The sequence below is a fragment of the Acinonyx jubatus genome, chromosome B3, assembly GCF_027475565.1.
Source record: "Acinonyx jubatus isolate Ajub_Pintada_27869175 chromosome B3, VMU_Ajub_asm_v1.0, whole genome shotgun sequence".
NCBI classification, from domain to species: Eukaryota; Metazoa; Chordata; class Mammalia; order Carnivora; family Felidae; genus Acinonyx; species Acinonyx jubatus.
This window is the reverse complement of record NC_069386.1, coordinates 91585001-91605663: the sequence shown is the minus strand read 5'-3', so window position 1 is coordinate 91605663 and position 20663 is coordinate 91585001. Positions and strand designations below refer to the sequence as shown.

The following is a 20663-nucleotide window of genomic DNA, read 5'->3' as shown; positions in this document are numbered from 1 at the left end:
TAACGTTTTAAAAAAGATTTTATTTTTAAGTCATCTCTACACCCAACATGGGGCTCGAACTCACAACCCTGAGATCATGAGTCATATGCTCCACTGCCTGAGCCAGCCAAGTGCCCCAACAATGATCTTTAAAAAAATTTTTTTAATGTTTATTTTATTTTTGAGAGAGAGGGAGGGAGAGATAGAACCTGAGCAGGAAAGGGGCAGAGAGAGGGAGACACAGAATCTGAAGAAGGCTCCAGGCTCTGAGCCATCAGCACCAGAACCAGACATGGGACTCAAATTCATGAACTGCGAGATCATGACCTGAGCTGAAGTCAGATGCTTAACCGACTGAGCTACACAGCCACCCCCTCATAATGATTTTTTAAAATCATGATCTAGGGGCGGCTAAGTGGCTCAGTCAGTTGAGCACCCAACTTCAGCTTAGGTCATGATCCCATGGTTTGTGAGTTCGAGCCCAACATCAGGCTCTGTGCTGACAGCTCAGAGCCTGGAGTTTGCTTTGGATTCTATGTCTCCCTCTCTCTCTGCTCCTCCCCCTCCACTCACGCTCTGTCTCTCTCTCTCCTTCAAAAATAAATAAACATTAAAAAAAATTTTAAAAATTAAAATCATGATCTAATATAAACCAATTTCATAATCTCATTTAACCCTTAATATAAAATAAGATACCACTACTTAGTGAAACAGTAATATTTACAAGGGAGCATGGAGGAGATCTTTGAGTTAATATTGACCTTTGAGATATTTTGGATATTTCTAGCAGCAGAAAATTGAGGCCTATTTCCAGGTCACAAAGTTATTTAAAGGGCAGACCTAATATTCATGAAACCAGGTCTATCTACTGACTCCTACTAGTTTAATGCTCTTTTCATCACAAATGCACTGAACCATATGTGGTCTCTTCATCTTAACCAGCATTTGTGATGTTATTCTTCACATTTAAACAAGTTTCTTACCTGAATCTGAAAATGCTAAAGATGGTGACCTTTTTAAACAGGTCCCTTCTTTCAATGGAGGGCTGAAGGCAATATTTTCTAAAGAGGAACTCTCATTTTTTGATATTCCTACCTCATCTCCAAAAATATTTAAGTCTAGAAGGGAGAAAAACAATCAACTTCCTTTTGATGAGAAGGAATTAATATTTATTATAATAGAAGCTACTGGGTCTTGCAAATTTCAGTGTTATAGTTCAACATATTCCATTATTGGCCCTCAATTAAACCACAGGTACACTAGCTTTAGAATATTATCAGTTAAAAAACACACCAAAAGTTAAATTCCACTTACGTTCAGATGTCATTTTCTCAGTTCCTGTATGTTTCATTTGCTCCCAGGAATTCTGTTCCTTCTTTTCACAATCTTTAATGTCAAAAAGTTCTTTTTCCTCTTTTCTCTTTTGTCTCATCTTGTCATAAGTAGATTTTGAAATAGAAACTTTAATCTGAATGAAAAAGTTGAAATATTTGAAAGTATTCAGGGAGTTTGACATTTAAAATAACTATCTTCATCTCAGACAACTGTATGTGGACATTAAAGGTCTATATGTAAAAAATAAAATATACATTTTTTAGTCCTTATTTCAGGAATTCTAAAATTGAACAGAATTACATAGTGCTAATGTCATAACTAAATCTGTGCCTGAGGATACCAGTCTGTTACTCATTGAGTGTCCTAGAAAATTGTTAAATATTACATATATATAAAGTACATTATATATATACATACATATATATTAAGTACTATATATAATATATATGTCAAGTATACAGAATGAGAATATATTTGTTAGGAAAGAATAATCCATCAATTAAATGATTAAGGATCACGGGACGTCTGGGTCGCTGAGTTAGTTGAGCGTCTGACTCTTGATTTTGACTCAGGTTATGATTTCACATTTTGTGAGATCGAATCCTGAGTCAGAGATTGTTCCTCCCTCTCTCTCTGCCCCTGCCCTGCTCACACACACACTCTCTCTCTTAAAATAAGTAAACTTTTAAAAAATGTGTATTTATTTTTGAAAGACAGAGCACGTGCGCGAGCAAGAGAGGGGCAAAGAGACAGAGGGAAATAGAGGATCCAAAGCAGCCTCTGTGCTGACAGCAGAGAGCCCAATGCAGGACTAGAACCCACAAACGGAGACATCATGCCCTGAGCCAATGTCAGATACTTAACTGACTGAGCCACCCAGGTGCCCTGTCAAAATAAATACACAAACTTAAAATAAATAAATAAATATATGATTAAGGATCAGAAATTTCTATTGTACTGAGATTTTTAAAATTTCAATCCAAACACTTTCACCACCACAAATCTGATGAACACAAAACAATGATATAATATAGGCTTAAATGTATCCTAATAATCTGCAAATAACCTTACATCCTTTTCATTCTCAACATCAACATATGATGGAATACTTTGCTGGACTGCTCTTCCATAAATCCCCGATGGTGGTTCAATGCTTTGTTTAACTGAAAATGTATCTCCATTTTCCACAGAAGATATCACTGATTGGTTGCAGGCTGCTGGTGCTGAATGTGGACTTCCAAATACACCTGAAATTAACCAACCATCCAACTGCCATTAAGTATGCATGTGACGTCACTCTAATAACAAAGTTTAAGACAAGGCTCTTTAAGAAGTAAACGATATAGTTAGTAGGAAAAATATGTTAAATAATCATAAATATATGGGAGCCTGGCTGGCTCCATCAGAAGAGCATCCAACTCTTGATCTTGGTCAGGGTTGTGAGTTTGAGCCCCACGTTGGGTGTAGAGATTATTTAAATAAATAAAACTTAAAAACTATATATATAAAAAAATACATGTATATATATATATACATATACACACACACATACACACACACACACACACACACATATATATACATATATATATAAAATGGGATTGGAAGATACAATGGAGATGGACAGAATAAGTGAAGAAGGAGGTGAGGACATCCTATGAGATGGGAACAAGTATACTCCACGTATGTGGAGTGAATAACTTTGGTTGGGCACAAGGCAAATAGAAGAATAACAGAAACTAAGTGTGCAAGGGTAGGTGGAGAGCCTTAAATTAACTTAATGAGATTCTATCAAGCAAACAATTAGGAAAGCTTTCCAAGCATTTCATTCTATTTCACCATATTTACCAATAATAAGATGTGCACTCTCAATGTCTATCCTCACATGCTAGCTTTCTGATCAAAAAAGAAACTAGTTGAGGTTCTGATCAAAAAAGAAACTAGTTGAGTTACTAGTTGAGGTAACTTGATGGGGGAATCCTTTTCTCACTTTAAACACTTTATAATTCAGTTAATTATACCTCAATAAACCTAAAAAATTCAGTTTTTTTTTTTAAAGGAGTTAGAAGTTTATTGAATACACTGCAAGGGAGCAGCAGGCAGGACAGCAGAGAAGAGACTGCCAAAAAAAAGAGCTTAAAAAAATACTTGCAAATATGTTGTTCAAAGCTCCCTTAATCCCCCTAAATATACATACCAGGTGTCAATTCTGGTTTGTCTAGACTCTGTATGGAAAATAATAAAATTACATTAATTACTAAGCTGATAAATAAGGACTGTCATTTGAATTTAAACTATGATAAAACTATCTTAGCTATCCCAAAGTGTCTTAGAAGTACCTAAACTGCAGTACCTACTTAGAAGTACCTAAACTGTCACTTAATACATCTCTCTGAAAACTGCCGACATGAATTATTATAGTTGTTAGACAGAAACATAAAACCTACTTCTAATTCTTTCAATTTAATAATTTTTTAAAAAGAAAGTTTTAATCCACACTTGAATCACACTCTTCTCTATTCTTTAATGATACCCTTGGCTTATGTGTGAAGAACACATACAATTAACAAGCTAAGGAACTTTGAAATACCTTTTCCAACAACTACTACTGAGTCTTCTGGTAAGGTATTTGTGGATGTGAAGTCAAAACTGGGAATTTGCTGTAAATTTGATGATGACCCTGTAAATGCTAAAAAAACAAACAAAAAACCCATATTTTAAAATTCTCCTTATATTTTTAGAATATTGTAACATGGTCTTTTAAAACAAAATTAATTTCATACACAGATTTTACAATTTATTTATTCACTTGTTTATTAGTCCAATAAATATTTAAAACTAGAATACCTAGCATGCACTAGGCAGTAGAGAGAAAAGAAACCTTCTTTCCTTAAGGAGTTTACATGTTCCAGGGTTAAGAATGGGAAAGATGTACAAGAAAATAATTATAGTATGATAATTGAGCAACAAAGGGGTAATCATGGGGGAAAGCTCTAACTCCTGAAAACAGACTAAGACAATCTCACAGCATTCTGTAATTTTCTAGGTTACCTTTCACTCCAGTTTGTGATTATGTAATTATTCTCTTTACTACTAGACTGTTGGCTCTATGGAGATAGGACCTCTATCTAATTTTGATTATCAATCTTTTCCAGAGCCTATTAGTATGGCATATAGTGGGTATTCAGTAAATATATGTTAGATGAATGTTACAAGGCAGAAAAAATGAAAAGCACAACATGATTAATTTAGGGTCAACTATTAGAAACATCAGGTAGCCTCAAAAAATGTGTAGTGACAAAGGGAAGCATATATCAGTAAATGGAACAATTTGCTCAGTAATAGTCCAAAAACAAAATCTGTCAAAAGATGACCGAATAATTAGACAGATATCATGAAGAAAGATATAAAGAACATGTTATCTTTAAGTAGTTTAACTTCATTTATCAAAAAAGCTGATATAACTAGTCATTTTTAATGTTACTTTTTACTTTTTATACTCTTTTCTTATAAATAAAGAAACGCTGAAAGAAATGTTGCTTAGTGAGTCTCAATTCTAAAATATAAGGGAAAAATAAAATTAAAAGATTCTTGACATATAAACAATCCTTATATAACCTTTCTGTCACTTCTCTCTCATTCATCCAAATAGAGAAAGAGAAAATATTAATTCATAAAATCCAGTTTGCTAACACTCTAAGCATCCATCATTAATCACTTTCTCAAGTCATCAATAGGGGCTCTATGTTATGCCAGAAGATGGACAGGTTCAAAGGAACAACCAGCAAAGGAGTGGAATGGGAAGAAGGGGTTCTGAAAGCTAACCCTAAAACCATCTGAGGTTTCCTGCAAAAGGAATCCATTCACATATGCCACTCATTGCGAATATTTCTTTTGGAAGTTTTTTTATTCCCTCCAGCTCTGCACTCAATATTTACTTTAACCTGACTGAGGATGCAATGTTTGAGTGACTATGCCCAAGGCTACACTATTAGTTTGGGTTGGCTCATCATCACTCCATTTAACATGTGACACTGAACACCATTACATACAAAGCCTAACAGGAATATAAAGATGACAGTGTATTTCCTTTTAAATGACTTATACTACTACAGCCCAGTAAAGTGAAGAAAGCTTTCTAAATAAATGGATTTTAAGCTAGTATTCAAAAAGCAGACATGATTCGAACACATCAAGATTGGAAACGGACATCTACGCCAACATACATGCAAACTAAGAAAACTTCTAGGGGCGCCTGGGTGGCTCAGTCGGTTAAGCAACCAAGATCCAGTTCGGTTCAGGTCATGATCTCACAGTTTGTGAGCTCAAGCTCTGCGTCAGGCTCTGTGCTGTCAGCTTGGAGCCTGGAGCCTGCTTCAGATTCTGTGTCTCTCTCTCTGCCCCTTCCCTGCTTGTTCTCTGTCTCTCTCTCAAAAATAAATAAACATAAAAAAAATTAAAAAAGAAAAGAAAAGAAAACTTCTAGTATTAAGAATGCCAGGGCATGGGAAATGAAAAGAGGAGTAAGATAATGCAAGACAGTTAAGGTGAGACAAGATTGTTAACGGTCTTCCAAATTATGCTACAGAGCAGGAAATTTATTCTGTGGGAAATAGGTAACCACTCAAGGTTTTGAGTATGGAAGAGATGGTAACAATACTTCAAAAAGATAATTTGGGAAGAGTATGCAGCCTGGAGTAAAAAGGGATAAAATAAAATGCAAGATGTCTTATCACAAGGCTACTGTAATTATCCAGGGAAGAGGTAACAAAGGCTGAGATTAAACAGAAGAACTGGCAGGACGAGTCATTGCCTGAACCTGGAGGGTAAGGAGAAGAAGACAAAGATGACTCTCAAGTTACAAGTCCCCATAACTGGGAAAATGGTAATGCTACTAATAAAAACGATAACAAAGGAAGAAGAGCAGGTCTGGAAAGGAAGGTCAGTTTGGTTTTTGAACATGTTTACTCTTGTTAAATGAACAGATGTAGCAGGTGTTTGGTTTAGAGTTGGCAGTGTGAGTGCAAAGTAATTTTCTGACATAGAAATAACTGCTGGTCAAAAGATACAGATATATTTTTAAAATTGTTTTAAAGTTTATTTATTTATTTTTGAGACAGAGAGCACAAGCAAGGGAGGGGCAGAGAGAGAGAGACACACACACAGAATCAGAAGCAGGCTCCAGGCTCTGAGCTGTCAGCACACAGCCTGACACAGGGCTCAAACCCACAAACCGTGAGGTCATGACCTGAGCCAAAGGCAGACTCTTAACTGATTGAGCCACCCAGGTGCCCCAAATATTTTTTGATTCTGCTGTGCAAAAAGGATGCCACTAGTAGTAAATGAACATGTGTAGCAATTATTTCAAAGCTATTTTTAAAAAAGAAAAAAAAATGCATGTTGGGGGCACCAGGGTAGCTCAGTCATTTAAGCATCTGATTCTTATTTCAGCTCGGGTCATGATCTCATGGTTCGTGAGTTCAAACCTGCTTGGGCTCCTCTCCCTACTCCTCCCTGCCTTCTCAAAATAAACAAACTTAAAAAATATATGTTAGGGTATGAGTTAGTTTTAGGAAGAAAATTATTTTTTGTACTGATTATCTTTACATGAGAAATGAAATATGTAAGTAAATATGAAAAAAACCCTTGTCATTCTCTTTTGAAAAAACAATGATAAGAAACCATCCACAAAGAACAGATATTGAAGTACATCATGGATGAAATTTAAAAATTTGCAAAAAAAAAGAAAAAAAGATAAAGCTTCTAACCAACTTCCTTTTACTCAATTTATTTCCACAAAAAGTATACATGTCCTACAATGTCTGACTGCCTACACATATATATGATTTCAGATGAACAGAAATAACAAAAGTTGATCTTATTACAATCACAGTTGCTACATGTAAAAAAAAGACAGCTCCTTAAAGTTACTAGTAGATTAAAAATTTACAATGAATTCTAATTACTCTATTTAAATATTTATACCTTTTAAAATCACTTTCTCTTGGGGTGCCTGGGTGGCTCAGTCGGTTAAGTGTCTGACTTTGGCTCGGGTCATGATCTCATGGTTTGTGGGTTCGAGCCCCACATCGGGCTCTGTGCTACCAGCTTGGAGCCTGGAGCCTGCTTCGGATTCTGTGTCTCCCTCTCTCTCTGCCCCTTCCCTGCTCATACTCTATCTCTTTCTCTCTCTCTCTCAAAAATAAATAATAAAGGTTAAAAAAAATTTTTAAATCACTTTCTCTTTACCTAAGGGAAAAATTTAAAATGTAGCTATGCTAGATCTCTAAAAAAAAATGGACAGCTGTCACAGAGGAGCTAGTTGCTATACTAAGTTTAAAGAAAAACAACAAGAATGTAAATTCTTAGCAACCGTTACTGATGAGAAAGAAGCCTTTCCAGGTTCGACCACAGGAAACTATATTCCTGCTTCTATAGTTTTATTCCCTGGTTACAACCTAAGTAGGCATCTGGGATTTATTTATTCACATGATTTATGTCCCCCATTTTAGTGGTAAAATGTCTTGTAAAAAATGTGTGTGTGTGTGTGTGTGTGTGTGTGTGTGTGTGTGTGTAATCTGAGGGGGTTGAGATCAGCAGACATCCCCTAGTGTTAACCTCTTGGGTAGTTGCTTCCCAGCCATGGTTTCTCAGGGAAGTCCATCAACCAATACATGAACCTGTATGTTCTTCTATTTGGCAAAATTATTTAATCAATAACACATCAGCAGAGGGGAAAGAAAAATCTCAAAACTTAGAAAGCTCAGTTAATTTTTCTTTATTGGCATGCTTAGGGAGAATTCTGAGACATTTAATTTAGGATTTAAGGACATTCCATCTTAAAAATTAACTTGTGAAATTTACTAACCTTTTGTATGTCTTGGGTGTTCCTTATTTTGTATCTTGAAAACACTAGGTGAAATGTCATGGGATCTATCATCTTCAAAATCACCACATCCAAACCCATAGTTCATACGTTGACCAATTATGCTTACATTGGATGTTGTAATCCCTATAAAATAAAATACATAAAAATATTTATTAAACATATTACCTGTGTTTCAGGTAATAGTACAGACAGGTACATGTCTCCCCTCTAAATCTACTTGCCTTCTAGATTTTTAAAAAGGTCAGTAACATAATATTAGAAATTACAACGTTATAGTAATTTAAAGGCTTTTATCTTATTTTAAATTTTGTAATACTTTTTACTAGCAGTTAAGAACATTTATTATAAGCTATATCTAAACATTTTATAAAACAGGTTAAAATTGCAACCATTTAAAAATTACAATCAGGGGCGCCTGGGTGGCTTGGTCGGTTAAGCGTCCGACTTCAGCTCAGGTCATGATCTCATGGTCCGTGAGTTCGAGCCCCACGTCGGGCTCTGTGCTGACAGCTCAGAGCCTGGAGCCTGTTTCAGATTCTGTGTCTCCCTCTCTCTATGCCCCTCCCCTGTTCATGCTCTGTCTCTCTCTGTCTCAAAAATAAATAAACGTTAAAAAAAATTTTTTTTAAATAGTTAAAAATTACAATCAAATACAAAATTTAGTGCTTGAAAGAGATAATCAAATATATATACACATATATTTAAAATATGACAAACATTTAATGTTTAAATGACATTTAAAACTTTAGAGCAAAAAGAAAAAAGATTATTTCTATTTTTTATTTTAATTCTAGTTAGTTATAAATATGATAAAATTGATTTCAGGTGTAGAATTTAATGATTCATCATTTATATACAACACCCAGCACTCATCACAAGTGCCTTCCTTTATATCCATCAGCCAACAAGCCTATCCCTGCCCACCTCCCTCCATCAACCCTCAGTTTATTCTCTACAGTTAAGAGTCTCTTATGGTTTGCTTCCCTCCCTCGTAAAGAAAAAATTTTTAATCTAGAATTTGTAAACTATATCCTGAGAGATATTTTCCATTTCTCTTTTCTCCTACTCTTGTGTACTGGGTCTATACTGGTCTGGCTGGTGAAGCAGCACACTACACAGTGACTAAGCTCAGAATCTGGAATCGTGCTTCCTGGCTTTAAATCATAGCACTTCCACTTAGACCAATGACAGAACCTGGGCAAGACACTTCATCTCATTTGTAAAATGGGGATAATAGTATTACCTCTTCCAGAATGGTTGTGAGGAGTTAAGTGAAGAAAATATACGTCAAAGGCTTAGCATAGTGCCTAGCATACTCTTATATTTCTAATTAAATGTTATATTCCTAATTAAAAATAAAACTAATCAAAACCCTAACATGGGCCTCCTTTTAACAAATACAAAAACTTTTAATCTACATTTGAATGTTTAAACTGACTACCTTATACTAATACTTTGAAGCTGTTAAAACTACAAAATATGTACTAAATGGAAAATACTACCCAATATACATTTGAGTCACCATCCATTTTAATATATATAGCTCCTATAAATACCATTAAGTAGTAATAACAAAAGATAATTTGTTTCTAATATTGTTGTGGGTTTTTAATAAAAACAGGATTGTGGGGAAAGGGGTGTCTGGTGGCAACTGAGCTACAGAAGACTGGAGAGTAAAAAGCACTAAGTTCATAGAGAGTCAAAAAATATCTGGTGTTAAATGATAGAGAACTTCTGGGAGTAACGTGGATATCTTTCTCTTCTTAGTTTTTTATTTTTTTATTTGAGAGAGAGCGCGCAAGAAGGGGAGAAGGCAGTGGAGGGACACACACACACATACACAAAGAGAGACAGAGAGAGAGACAGAGAGAGAGAGAGAGAGGGAGAGAATCTTAAGCAGAGTCCATGCTCAGTGCAGAGCTGAATATGGGGGCTTGATCCTACAAACCTGGGATCAGGACCTGACTGAAGTCAAGAGTCAGATGCTCAAATGACAAGCTGCCGTGGTGCCCCCTATATTCTTCTTAGTTTTGATAGTTAATTTAAAAGTTAGCCTCATAAAGATACTGGCTTTGGGGGCTAATGCTTTCTGTTAATAATAGGAACTACTAATCTGATGCTATAGGAAAAAATTTTACCATAACATCATTCAGGAAATTTAGCACAATGTGCTCTAATAGGTAGTAGTGGATTATGTGTGGAAACATTTATTGGAAATGATGATGTAAAGACAAAACGAATTTAAAATTTTTACATAATTATTTTTGGTTTTGTTTTCAGATAGTCTTTATTCTGAGCCTATCATTTTTATACTTCACAAATTAAATAATAAACTTGTAAATATTTGCTTACTGAAAACAAAACCCTATCCCATAAAAACAAAAAATGTAAACTCAAGTTTATAAAATCCTAAACCACTAGCAACTTTACATTTTGAGAACATATTAAATTTAAGCAAGAATATCTCACAGTGAATTCAACAGTAGAGGTCTGAAAACATGATCATAGAAATACTTAAGTTACTTGTTTAAAAATACAGATTTCTAACTCTGAAGATTGATTCATTAGTTGTGAAGTGCGGTCCCAGAAATCTTGTACAAGCAGCCCTGGTGGTTCCTAGGACTAGGCTAGTTTGAGAAACACTAAATATTAGACTCTTTAGGGAAACACTGAATATTACCTACAGAAGTAGGTACTGTTTTAAGACTTTTTTCATTCCACTAACTTAAATGATTTACTAGGTCAGAGGGAAACTCAAATCTAGGTTTTCTAAATCTAGGTTTATTTATTTATTTTTATTAAAAACATTTTTTAATGCTTATTTATTTATTTTGAGAGAGAATGTGAGCGGGGAGAGGCAGGGGGAAAGGAAGAGAGAGAGGGAGAGAGAGAATCCCAAACAGGATCTGTGCTGCCAGTGCAGAACTTGATGGGAGCTTGAACCCACAAACTGTGAGATCATGACCTGAGACAAAACCAAGAGTCGGACACTTGGGGCGTCTGGGTGGTTCAGTTAAGCGATCGACTTCGGCTCAAGTTATGATCTCACAGTTTGTGAGTTTGAGCTCCACATGGGACTCTGTGCTGACAGCTCAGAGCCTGGAGCCTGCTTTGGATTCTGTGTCTCCCTCTCTCCCTGCCCCTTCCCCACTCGCTCTCTGTCTCTCTCTCTCAAAAATAAACATAAAAAAAAAAAGAGTTGACCAACTGAACCACCCAGGCACCTCTTCTAAATCTTTTCTAACTCCAAAGATATTCTTCCAAAAGAGGGCTCCATTTTTAGAAACAAGATAGAACCCACCAATAACTTATACACATATTTTTAAAGTTATGAATAATTTACTATGATAATCAACTTTAGAAAAGGATTAAAGAACAATTTTATGTGTTATGTTTCTTTGTGTCTTCTCCTTTAAGGGAACAAATACCAAGTGTCCTCTATGCACTTGGTGCTTTCTTTTTTTAAGTTTATCTATTTATTTTGAGAGAGAGAGAGAGAAACAGCACAGGAGGGGCTGAGCGAGAGGGAGAGAGAATCCCAAGCACTGACATTGCAGAGCTCAATGTCAAGCTCAAACTCACAAACTGTGAGATCATGACCTAAGCCAAAACCAAGAGTCAGATGCATAACTGACTGAGCCACCCAGGAGCCCCATTAGGTGCTTTATATATCTTATACATTTAAATGTTCACTACCCTTTCTCAAGATTTACATTACCAGATGAAAGAACTGAGTTTCAAAGCAGTTAAATAACTTGCTCAGCTCATGAATATAGTCAAACTGGGATTCCAGCTAGGGTCTTTCAGACCCTAAAGCACATTTACCTGGTCTTCCTGTACCTAGTTAGATTAACTAACTTTGTGGAACACTAGCTTTGTGGAAGACAGGATACTAGGCATGCATGGTTGAATCAGGCATTCATGATTATGAAGGTACTTGGTAGGGAATCAGAAGTAAATAATTTCTGGGGATCTAAGAATCTCAGAGTCCAAAAAAGTAAAACAATGGCAATACAACTATAAACATGTCAGTGCAAAATGTAATGACATCACAAAAGAGGTAATAATCAATTTTGTTTGTGAATGGGGAAGGCTTCCAGAGAAAGCAACTGAGCTGTTTTCACAGCTGAATGGGGTGTGGTGTGGATTCCACATTTCACTTAGAAGAAATAGTACATGCAACTGCAAAAAGAGAAAAAATGGTACTGAAGGTGATCTAATAAAACTGGAGTGTAAGATTATAAAGAAGGAAGTGAAATATGAGGCTGGAGAGGTAGAGAGGGGAGAGATCATAGAAGAATGCCCTGAATAAATTTAGGCTGGGCAATATATTCAGATTTACATTGTGGGGAATGGATTATAGAGAATGAGACTGAAGCTAGAGAAAAATCTTAGGAGGCTAAGTAGGTAAGAAATGAGCAAAAGTGATAGTAGAGACTAAAAAGAGTAGATGATAGTACGGCATATTTAGGAGCAAGAAATTAAAAAATCTTAGCAGACAATTAAATACAAATATAGCTTTTTAGGGAGAAAATTATAACATAAGATACAGTAGCTTAAAGTTATTAGGACTTTTACACTGAGATCATGTGAAAATAAACATCACATTCCAATTTGTTACAATTCACTCAGAATCGAATACAGTTTTACCAATCATAGAATCACACGCAGTTCCCATCCTAAATAGATAAAAATCCAAATATTTTTCCAAATGATTACGAACAACTAAATCTATTTTCTGAAAAGTGATGCTATACACTAGAGTGTTATAGGTTAATTCACAAAATTCTTAAGATACAAATGAAGTTAACGACTAGTTAAGTGTTGTTTTTTAAAACAAATTGTCTTTTGTGATGCATAGTGGCTTCCAAACTATGCTGCATATTAGAATCACCCTGAGGGCTTTCAAAATTCTGACAGCAGCATCACATTTCTTATCAATTAAACCAAAATATCTGGGTGGAAGAGCCAGGCATAGGTACACCTATGGGCTTAAATGGGTATCAACTATTTAAATGCTTTTTCTTCTAAGAATAATAAAATATTTATTCTTGCCAAAAAAAAAAAGTCCCTTTAAGGAGTTAAAAAGACGATTACTTTTACTTGGTATGCTCAAAAATTCTAAATCTGAAGTGTATTTATCATTTTTGATATAATTTAAAAATCATAGTGTCTATAAATCATATTTATAAAAGTTATAAAATACCTGCACTGGGGCTTTGGTCAGCTATCTCAGAATTTTTATTCTTTGCAGAAGAAAGTCTTGTAGGACAAGGTTTTGATCCAAATGTTGGAAATATGTCTGACCTACAATGAAACAAAGTAATTTCAATAATCATTTAAGATCTAAAGCTATTCAACATTCTTACACAAAACATTCTCTATATTTCCCATTAACTCACTAAACTGCAATAATAAAGCAGGAGCAAGTAAGAAAAACTATAAGAATTTTTTATTGATATTCCTAGTTCACTTTTTGAACTTCCAACCTTTTTAACATATCAGCAATTCTTAATTATTTATGAGAGGATTGCCAAAGGCAGGGAAGATTCTCCGACTTGTACTATATAATCTTTTGTTGGGTCAAAAAAAAAAAAAGTGATCCAAAGAAAGTGCATTCCAAAACTAAAGCAAATGATTCCTAATTATCTAATATACTATCTACCCTTATAAATAATAATACCAAAAAAAGAGACTTAACTACATTACAAATAAGAGACTAGAAACATTTATTAGCAAATGCCACTTCTTGGAGTTTTTTTTTTTTTAAGTTTATTTATTCATTTTGAGAGAGACAGAGACTGCATGAGTGGGGAAAGGGCAGAGAGAGCAGAGAGAGGGAGAGAGAGAGAGAATCCCAAGCAGGCTCTGCGTTGTCAGCACAGAGCTTGACAGCAGTTGGGGGGGGGGGGCCCTGAACTCACAAAACCATGAGATCATGACCTGAGCTGTGTCCAAGTCAGATGCTTAACTGACTGAGTCACCAGGTGCCCCTTCTTGTATTATTCTTTGTTATACTTTTCTTTTCTAACATTTATTTTTGAGAAAGACAGAGAGAGAGAGACAGAGGAAGGGCAGAGGAAGGGCAGTGAGGTAACAGAGACAGAGAATCTGAAGAGCAGGCTCCAGCCTCTGAGCTGTCAGCACAGAGCCCAATGCAGGGCTTGAACCCAGGAGTTATGAAATCATACCCTGAGTCGAAGTCAGACACTTAACCGACTGAGCCACCCAGGTGCCCCACACTTTTCTGGCATTATAAAGACCTACAGGCTATGTTTTATAAAAAAAGCAACTGAAGAATGTTAAATTAGAATGTAATAGAACTGTTTTAAATCAAGTAAGTGTCATAATATCAATAAGCCAGTGATGGATATAATTTTTTTTTAATGTTTATTTATTTTTGAGAGGGAGACAGAGCATGAGCAGGGGAGGGGAAGAGAGAGAGGGAGACACAGAATGCGAAGCAGGCTCCAGGCTCTGAGCTGCCAGCACAGAGCCCGACGCGGGGCTCGAACCCACGAACCACGAGATCACAACCTGAGCTGAAGTCGGATGCTTAACCGACTGAGACACCCAGGCACCCCAAGCCAGTGATGGATATTATAAAGAAGAGATTTTACAAAGGAGTACAATTCTTAGTTGGGTTGGCATTGTTGTTAATTGATCTAGTGAGAAATCAATGTTAAACATCTTTAAAGAGTAATTTCTTTAGAATAGAAAGAATAAAAAATTTACATTTATGCCATGCATTACATTCAGGTGAAAGAAAATACTTCAGTCTCTAAAAGAGTGGCTCTTAAGAGTTTTTCCTCCCAAACCCACTTAAAGATGAAAGCTCCACATAGGGTAGAAGTGGCTTTCTTTGACATTATTCTTAAGGCAAGATGCAAGCTGGTTAAGAATAATTGCTTTAAAGCTATTACACTTAATGTGGAAATATGAAATTCATTAAAGGTAATTTAGTCCAGATATGAGGGCATACTGAACTCCCCTTCTCACAGAGTTCAATATCTGAAGAGAATAATTCCATGAGACAACATAGGGAATAGTGAATTCTGAATGTTAAAGTATAAAGTGAACATTTCTTCCCAACTGGGTTCCAAATTATTCACAGGACCTTGCAACTGTAGGAGTATCTAACACAAAATTTCACATTCCTAGAAGATAAGGGAAGGACTTTAGATCTAAAAGATAAATATCTATTTCACACATCTGGTAAGTAAATGTAACCACAGTTATCTCACCAGCCCATGTAGCCATTCCAAATTAATTTTGTAAATACACTGCATTATTCTATCTAGGTAATTACAACAAAATAATTTCCAGTAAAAAAAAAAATTTACAACTGCAAACTAAAATGCCACTTAAGTTAAAACTGTAGAGAATGAAATCATGGGATAAGATAAACTTCTCAGAGCAGGACACAAAAATTTGGTTTAATTCTATGGACTGCTGAAATGAAACACCCTTTTCCATTAAAGTTAATAGAACACCATCTCTCCTTTGATTATGCAGTCTCTAGTTACATACATTGTTAAGAGACTCCAGTTCATGTAAGTGAAAATAATTTAAATTTAATTTTAAATAATCATGGCTGATAGCTGTGTATAAACATGGTTCAGGATAAAATCAAAGAAAAGTAAAGGTAAAAAGAATGACAACAGATATAAACAAGGATGTGAAACACCTCAGACTTTGCTAGTGGGAGTGTAAAACTGTACAAGCATCTTGGAAAACTGTTCAGCAGTTATTTAAAAAGTTAAATGTACATCTACCCTATGACCTAGCAATTCTACTCTTAGGTTCTTGTCTAAAATAAAGAGGGAAGAGATTTCCCAAAATCCTAGAATAAAGTCACAGAAATCCCCAGAAATCAAGGTGGGTTTACCATTTAATTAAGACTTAGGGGTTACTGAGGTAATGTGAAAAAGTTTGCTGAATTGCTGTACTAGAAAATAATTCTCTGTCAGTGTGGGGCGGCCAGGACTCTAATTCCACAGCCGCTACAAGAAGACTCCTGAGGAGGCTGCAAAAGCTATGGCATGGCCTCCTGAGCTTCCACAAGATAATGGAATAACAAAATACAAGAGTGGGGTAACAGCTGGGTGGAGTTTACCTACAAATTAGAGGAAATTGGTGCTGAGTTTTGAATGAAAGCAGTAACATCAGCTATAGGTCCGCTGCAAAAGTGTCAATGATTCAGAAAGGAGTTAAAGAACAAGGAATATTAGGATAAATGTTAGATAGGCAGAGGAACAAGTAGGGCTTGGGGAATAAGGGCTTATATTAATATAGGTGCCCTAGGTTACAGCTGTGGCTGTGTTGTCTCTCTCCACCCATCCCAAACCAACGCCAAGCAAGGTAATACCTGTAAACCTTTCTTTTAAACTTTTTTTTTTTTTAACGTTTATTTATTTTTGGGACAGAGAGAGACAAAGCATGAACGGGGGAGGGGCAGAGAGAGAGGGAGACACAGAATCGGAAACAGGCTCCAGGCTCTGAGCCATCAGCCCAGAGCCTGACGCGGGGCTCGAACTCATGGACCGCGAGATCGTGACCTGGCTGAAGTCGGACGCTTAACCGACTGTGCCACCCAGGCGCCCTGTAAACCTTTCTTTTAAATGGACTTCAACATTTTACAAACTAGAAAATAAATAGCTTTAAGGCTTTTTTTTCAAATATGATATTAGGAATCAGACTACAAATTAAACATTAGCATTCCTTTAACATGTCAAAAAAATTAAATACATTATTCTCTTCCCCTGAGGAGTTGTAGACAGAGAAGAAGTCAGTGATTCTTGGCTGTAAACTCCACTTTCACTATAAGAGCTGATGTTTGGAGAGGAAGATCGAGATGGTGAGTCCACAGTCAAGTCAAGCTTAATTGCAGAATCAGGGCTTTCAAGATCAGGAGTACTGCCACTCAGTTTTGCTCTTTTCTTAGCTGCACTATTACGAAGGGACCTAAGAAAGCTCTGCATCTAAGAAAAAAAAATAGAAACAATTAACTTTACAAGACATTTATATGAGTAAAAGTTATCCTTAGTATTTAAATTTTATTCACTATACCTAGCTAGCCACTCTCCAGTCTGGCACTAACAAGATGGATATTAACATATCTGTACAGAGTAAAAATACATATTTTATCACGACCAATTTATTAACAAGACTGTAAACTCCTTAAGAGGAAGGATCCCAAGCTATTTATTATTTACCATGATATTTGCATCACTGAGCACAATGACTAATATAAGTTAATCAGTAAATGAATCATTGAATCAGATGGTAGACATCAGAGTTGAAGTCATAGAGGTTTGGCTAATCTTAAGTCATTAATGTGTGAATGTAGCCATTTCAAAATTCTGTGAAAAGTGATCATTTTTCTAAAATTTGAAGTTTACATCCAGCTTGCCAATGTTAGGGTTCAGAGAACAACAGATCATTGTATGTGACTTCTGAAGCCAAGTATTTCTAGAAATGTAGACTAGAAACTGCCATTACAAACTAATACATTAAATTTGGAAATAGAACCTTGAATGAATTAAGGAACACAAAAACATACATAAACTATGTTTTACTTACATTTTGATTGTAACGATTATAATGGTTGATGCAACTATACGGCCACTTCCCTAGTAAATCCTCGGAAGGCTAAATATTTAAAAACAGTACTATCTCCAATATTTATCAATAATTATGTAAAAGAAATAACCCTTTCAATTATTCACTAAAAGAAAAAGGGCAATTTTTAAGCTTTCACAAAAACAATGCAAAAATATATAATGTCAAATGAAACTTATGAATTATGTAGGAAAATGCCTCTTCTGTAACTTTCTTCCCTTTAAATGAATTCTCTTCCTAATACCAGTGAAATACAACTTGGGGGCGGGGCGGGGGGGGAGATTTTACAAGCAGTTAGAAGTTAGAATAACTAATTAATTCATTAAGAACCAATTTTGGTATGCATGCTTAATATTAAAGAAATGCTTTTAAAGTGAGGATGTGTTAATATTAACTTTATTTTATTGAGCAAATTATCAGTAATGATGCTTATATCTTAAAAATTGGCAAAAATAAGACCACAAAATATCATCATTGAATGTTTCGGTTTATATATTTAATGTAAACACTTTTTAAAATCTGACATCAGGCAGACTGATAGGATAAAAAGGAAGTATCTATGGAAATAGTGTTCTGAATCAACGTAATATAGCAACAACATTCCTTCTCTGACATAATTAGTATGTACAGAGTTGTCATATTGGCAATAGATTTTTATAGTATAAAAATATAGTATATACTCAAAGATGAGTATATGATTTCAGTTTCATAATAATAAACTTGTACATATTCATAACAGACATACTCAGGAATGTTCAATGCACCATTGTTCGCAACAACAAAAAGACTAGGAATAACCCAAAATCAATTACGATTATATCATAAATACCAAAGTATTAATATATTAAGAGTACAAAAATACATAAAATACAAATTAATGGTGATAGTAGTTGACTCTGGTGAAGGAAGGAGAGGAAGTGGATTGGGGAGGGAACTATGTTATGTTTCATTTATTTAAAAAATAGGAAACAAATATGCAAATTTTTCATTTGGGAGGGGTTAGTGCATGGGTATATTGCTATATTACTCATACTTTTAATTTAAAAAGAAATAAAATATGCACAGAAGAAATAGAGGAAACGCATTAGAATGTTAATGGCAAATCATTCTGGGTAGTGGGATTTGGTGTGATGAATTTTCTAACATTTCACTACAGTTTTTACATTTTCTATAAGGATCATGAAATATTTTTATAAAAAAGAAAACATGTTATGGAATTAAAAAGTATGATTTTTCCTTAAATGACAGCTATTGTATTATAGAAAATTACAAGCATTTTAAAACTATTAAAAGTGATATTTGGCTCTAACCTCTTCTTGATCCAAATCTTTATCTCTGATATCCAATTCTGAAAGATCGATTGTAAGACTATCTTTTTCACTCTTCCAAATATCATCAGGTTCTTTCTTTTTGGGTCCCACTGTGCTTAAGTCAGCTTTATCAGGCAAAAGGCTGATTCCCCTTGGTATGGGAGGGACAGGTTTGGTCCCATTTAGGCCTCGGCGGGAAGATGGTGATCTCACCAAGGCAGGGGTAAGTTGAACTGGAGATAGTTTTTCTTGAGAATTTTCTCCTGCATGAAAAGAAATATATTTTACTTTTTTTTTTTTTAAATTTCAGAGAAGTGGAAGTTATAATCACAAGTGTTTGGAATACAATGTTTTTAAATTAAAAAATACACTTTTTTTTTATTAGGAGTGAAGATACTATTTAAAATGAGGTCAAAGTATCAGGGTCCACTAACAAATATAACAAAACTGAGTCACCAGAATTTCTTTCATATTAGATAAAAATACTGTATACACCAAGTAAAATTTCTGTCTTCATACACATTATCATAACTGATATTTGTACAGAAAAGTCTATATGTCCCTAAATAAGCCACAGGGGCTATTTCCTATCTTCATTTAATTACATACACAACATTTGAATGACTACTATACACAAAACATTAATGCCAGGCACTAGGAGAACAAACTGAATAATTTTTCAGCTTTCAATACAATATTTGATCTTAGAGGAAAGACAAACATAGAAAGAAATTAATGGAGAAAATGAAGGTTCAGTGCTAAGAATAAGTGGTAAAATTGACTGACCATGCGATAAATTGCCCCTGGTCATGTTATAAACTAGAACATCAGTGTTGTGGGGTAGTTTAAAGGTAGAACATCTTTTTTTGTTGTTTGTTTGTAAGATTTTGTTTTTAAGTAATCTCTACACCCAACGCGGGGCTTGAACTTACAACTCCAAGATCAAGAGACACATGCTCTACTGACTGAGTCAGCCAGGCACCGCAATCAGTTATGAACTGGAACATCTTACTGCAGAGATTGGGAATAAGAAAGTATGTGGGATATAGGAGTCGCCTTTACTAGACTTATTTTGAAATTGGATCTGTCTTGAATAAATTTATATGCCAATTTCATTATTTTGGAGAGGGCTATTATTAAGGATATTTTAATTTATAACAAATACTAGAAAACTTAAAATAATTTGAACATATACTAAGCATTCAAAAAATGTAGAATAAATGGATACTAAACAATAATTATAGTAATTATATGAATGGCATTTTTTATTTCTAAAGTGAAAATTTGTTACTGGGCTCTTAGGCTGTTCATGCTCATTACAAAGCATTATTAGTTGCATAGTTTTGAAAAAGGATTCTGAAGTAGAAAACTAAGAAATGACAATGTCAATTGAATTTTATTTTTTTTAATGTTTATTTATCTTGAGAGAGAGAGAGAAGAGGGAGAGAGAGCACACATGCATGCAAGGGGGAGGGGCAAAGAGGGAGAGAGAGAATCCCAAGTAGGCTCCACGATGTCAGCAGCACAGC

The 20663-nt window shown here is 35.0% G+C and overlaps 1 protein-coding gene across 5 annotated transcripts in view; it reads right to left on the bottom strand.

The window, feature by feature from the left end:
• The window catches only part of TOGARAM1 (TOG array regulator of axonemal microtubules 1), a 72072-nt gene that overhangs the window by 29803 nt on the left and 21606 nt on the right, over window positions 1-20663 (bottom strand). For 4 of the 5 annotated variants that reach the window (XM_053224418.1, XM_015072393.3, XM_053224421.1 and 1 more), the window contains 7 exons: window positions 19135-19397; window positions 16952-17184; window positions 13410-13510; window positions 8183-8326; window positions 3905-4003; window positions 2386-2561; window positions 1294-1447 (listed from right to left, as the gene is read on the bottom strand). In XM_053224418.1, the coding sequence (XP_053080393.1) occupies window positions 1294-1447; window positions 2386-2561; window positions 3905-4003; window positions 8183-8326; window positions 13410-13510; window positions 16952-17184; window positions 19135-19397 (1170 nt within the window). The remainder of the gene's footprint in view (window positions 1-1293; window positions 1448-2385; window positions 2562-3904; window positions 4004-8182; window positions 8327-13409; window positions 13511-16951; window positions 17185-19134; window positions 19398-20663) is intronic. The other variant, XM_053224419.1, reaches the window with a different exon arrangement.